This window comes from Papaver somniferum, chromosome 9 (genome assembly GCF_003573695.1).
Source record: "Papaver somniferum cultivar HN1 chromosome 9, ASM357369v1, whole genome shotgun sequence".
Taxonomy (NCBI): domain Eukaryota; kingdom Viridiplantae; phylum Streptophyta; class Magnoliopsida; order Ranunculales; family Papaveraceae; genus Papaver; species Papaver somniferum.
The window spans coordinates 35,261,724-35,263,695 of record NC_039366.1 but is presented as its reverse complement, the minus strand read 5'-3'; the positions used below and the strand labels follow the sequence as shown (position 1 = coordinate 35,263,695).

General features: G+C 39.4%; 1 protein-coding gene across 1 annotated transcript; it reads right to left on the bottom strand.

Annotated features, from left to right (window-relative positions):
- Positions 1 to 661: 661 nt before the first annotated feature.
- On the bottom strand, positions 662 to 1,276 carry LOC113311764. Its single transcript, XM_026560563.1, has one exon. It carries the CDS (start codon positions 1,274 to 1,276, stop codon positions 662 to 664), a length of 615 nt encoding a protein of 204 aa, XP_026416348.1.
- Positions 1,277 to 1,972: the final 696 nt, after the last annotated feature.

The following is a 1,972-nucleotide window of genomic DNA, read 5'->3' as shown; positions in this document are numbered from 1 at the left end:
AATAATTCAGGGTCATTAAACTTCTGGTTAATGATAATATGAGATTCGACTGCTCGAATTCTCATAAGATATAACCCAGATGAGATGGCCTTAAGCCTCTCCACAACGTGCTTCTAGCACGAGGCAGATGAATTAATATAAAGGTACTCCATATGATGCTCATCCGCTGTTTCAAGGTGGTAACCATTACGCCGAATATCTTTAAAACTCAACAGATTCCTTTGGGATCTGGTAGAATATAAGGCGTCTTCAATAATTAATTTTGTACCACCTGGTAGAATGATACACGTTCTTCCGGAGCCGTTTATCATGTTACTCGAACCCGAAATGGTACTCACATTAGCCTTAAACCTCTTCAAGGTTATAAAATATTTATGGGTTCGAAAAATTGTGTTTGTTGTTCCACTGTCAACCAAACAAACATCCCCATCGTCCATTTTGGATATATTGCTTCTGGAATCAATATCCTTCAACACAAATAGACGGGAGAAAATTAAACAACAATACTACCAAAATGTCCACTTATATTACACCAAAAAATGTGGTATACGTCACCAAAAAGAACACACCCAAAATTATAACAAGAGAAAAGAAAAGAAGAAAAAAAAAACATACAGAAAACACAAGGAAATATACTATAGGGCATAAGGAAGAAACAGTTCTACAGCTCATCGAAAGAAAACTGACTAGGCTCGCCACTTTCAAGGTCGACGAGATAATCAGATACATCCAAGTGGGTATCCCTGGTACTGGGGGCACTGGCTTTAATTAAATTTGTTTCTATGTCTTCGGCAGGTCGCTTCAGGGACGCCTGATAGAGCCTAACAAAATGTTCTGGCGTACGACAGGTACGCTGCCAGTGATCAGTTAAGCCACACCGATAGCAAACACTTTTCTGAGGGGTTTGACTAGAAGAACTCTTTCCCTTTTCTTGCTTCGGTTCCAAAATTTTTAGCGGCCGTTGGTACGGCTGGTAACGGACACCCTTTCCTCGTTCATTTTTGTGGCCCCCACGTTGGTTTCCTTTACGATTTCCATGTTTGCCTTTGTTACCATGATTATTTCCTCGTCTAAAATGCGTAGCAGCGTGTGCTTCAGGAACCGCTGCGGAACCAACATGACGAGCTTCATGGTTTCTTAACAAAAGCTCATTATTCTGCTCTGCAATCAACAAACAGGAAATTAGCTCGGAATATTCTGTAAATTTACGTTCTCGATACTGCTGCTGCAGGAGCACATTCGAGGCATGAAAAGTTGTAAATGTTTTCTCTAACATTTGTTCGTCAGTGACATTTCCCCGCACAATTTTAATGTCGAGGTAATTTTAAATAGAGCAGAATTATAAGCTGCCACTGATCGAAAATCTTGCAGCTGCAAGTTCAACCAATCATTCCGAGCTTTTGGAAGTATGACCAACTTCAGGTGGTCAAACCGTTTTTTCAGACAGTTCCATAAAGTAAATGGATCTTTAACTGTCAAATATTCCCTTTTTAAATCATCATGGAGATGATGGCGAAGGAAAATTAGAGCCGTAGCGCGGTCCTGGTTGGAAGCGTTGTTTCCTTCCGTAATAGTTTTCCCGAGACCTTTAGCTTCCAAATGAAGCTCGGCATCAAGTGCCCAAGAAATATAATATTTTCCTGAGATGTCAAGACCTGCGAATTCGAGTTTAATTAGATTTGACATTTAAGAAAAGTATTCAAAGAAACAACAACTACATATACTCCCTGTATTTTAGTTGTTCAACAGTAATAGCTTGGCCGTCGACCGTCGGGAGCGATTCGTGCTGATAATCTTTTGTAATTTGTTCTCTGTTTACGGATGTTAAGCGGATGATACTTATACAGTTGCTAATGTTCACTCCTTGTATAGAGAAGTACTAGTAGTCTAAAATTAAAGGATTCATACACTGATAAAACGAGAGAATGAAATTATTGTTATTTCTTCCCAAAGCCATCGTTACAAGTCTTCT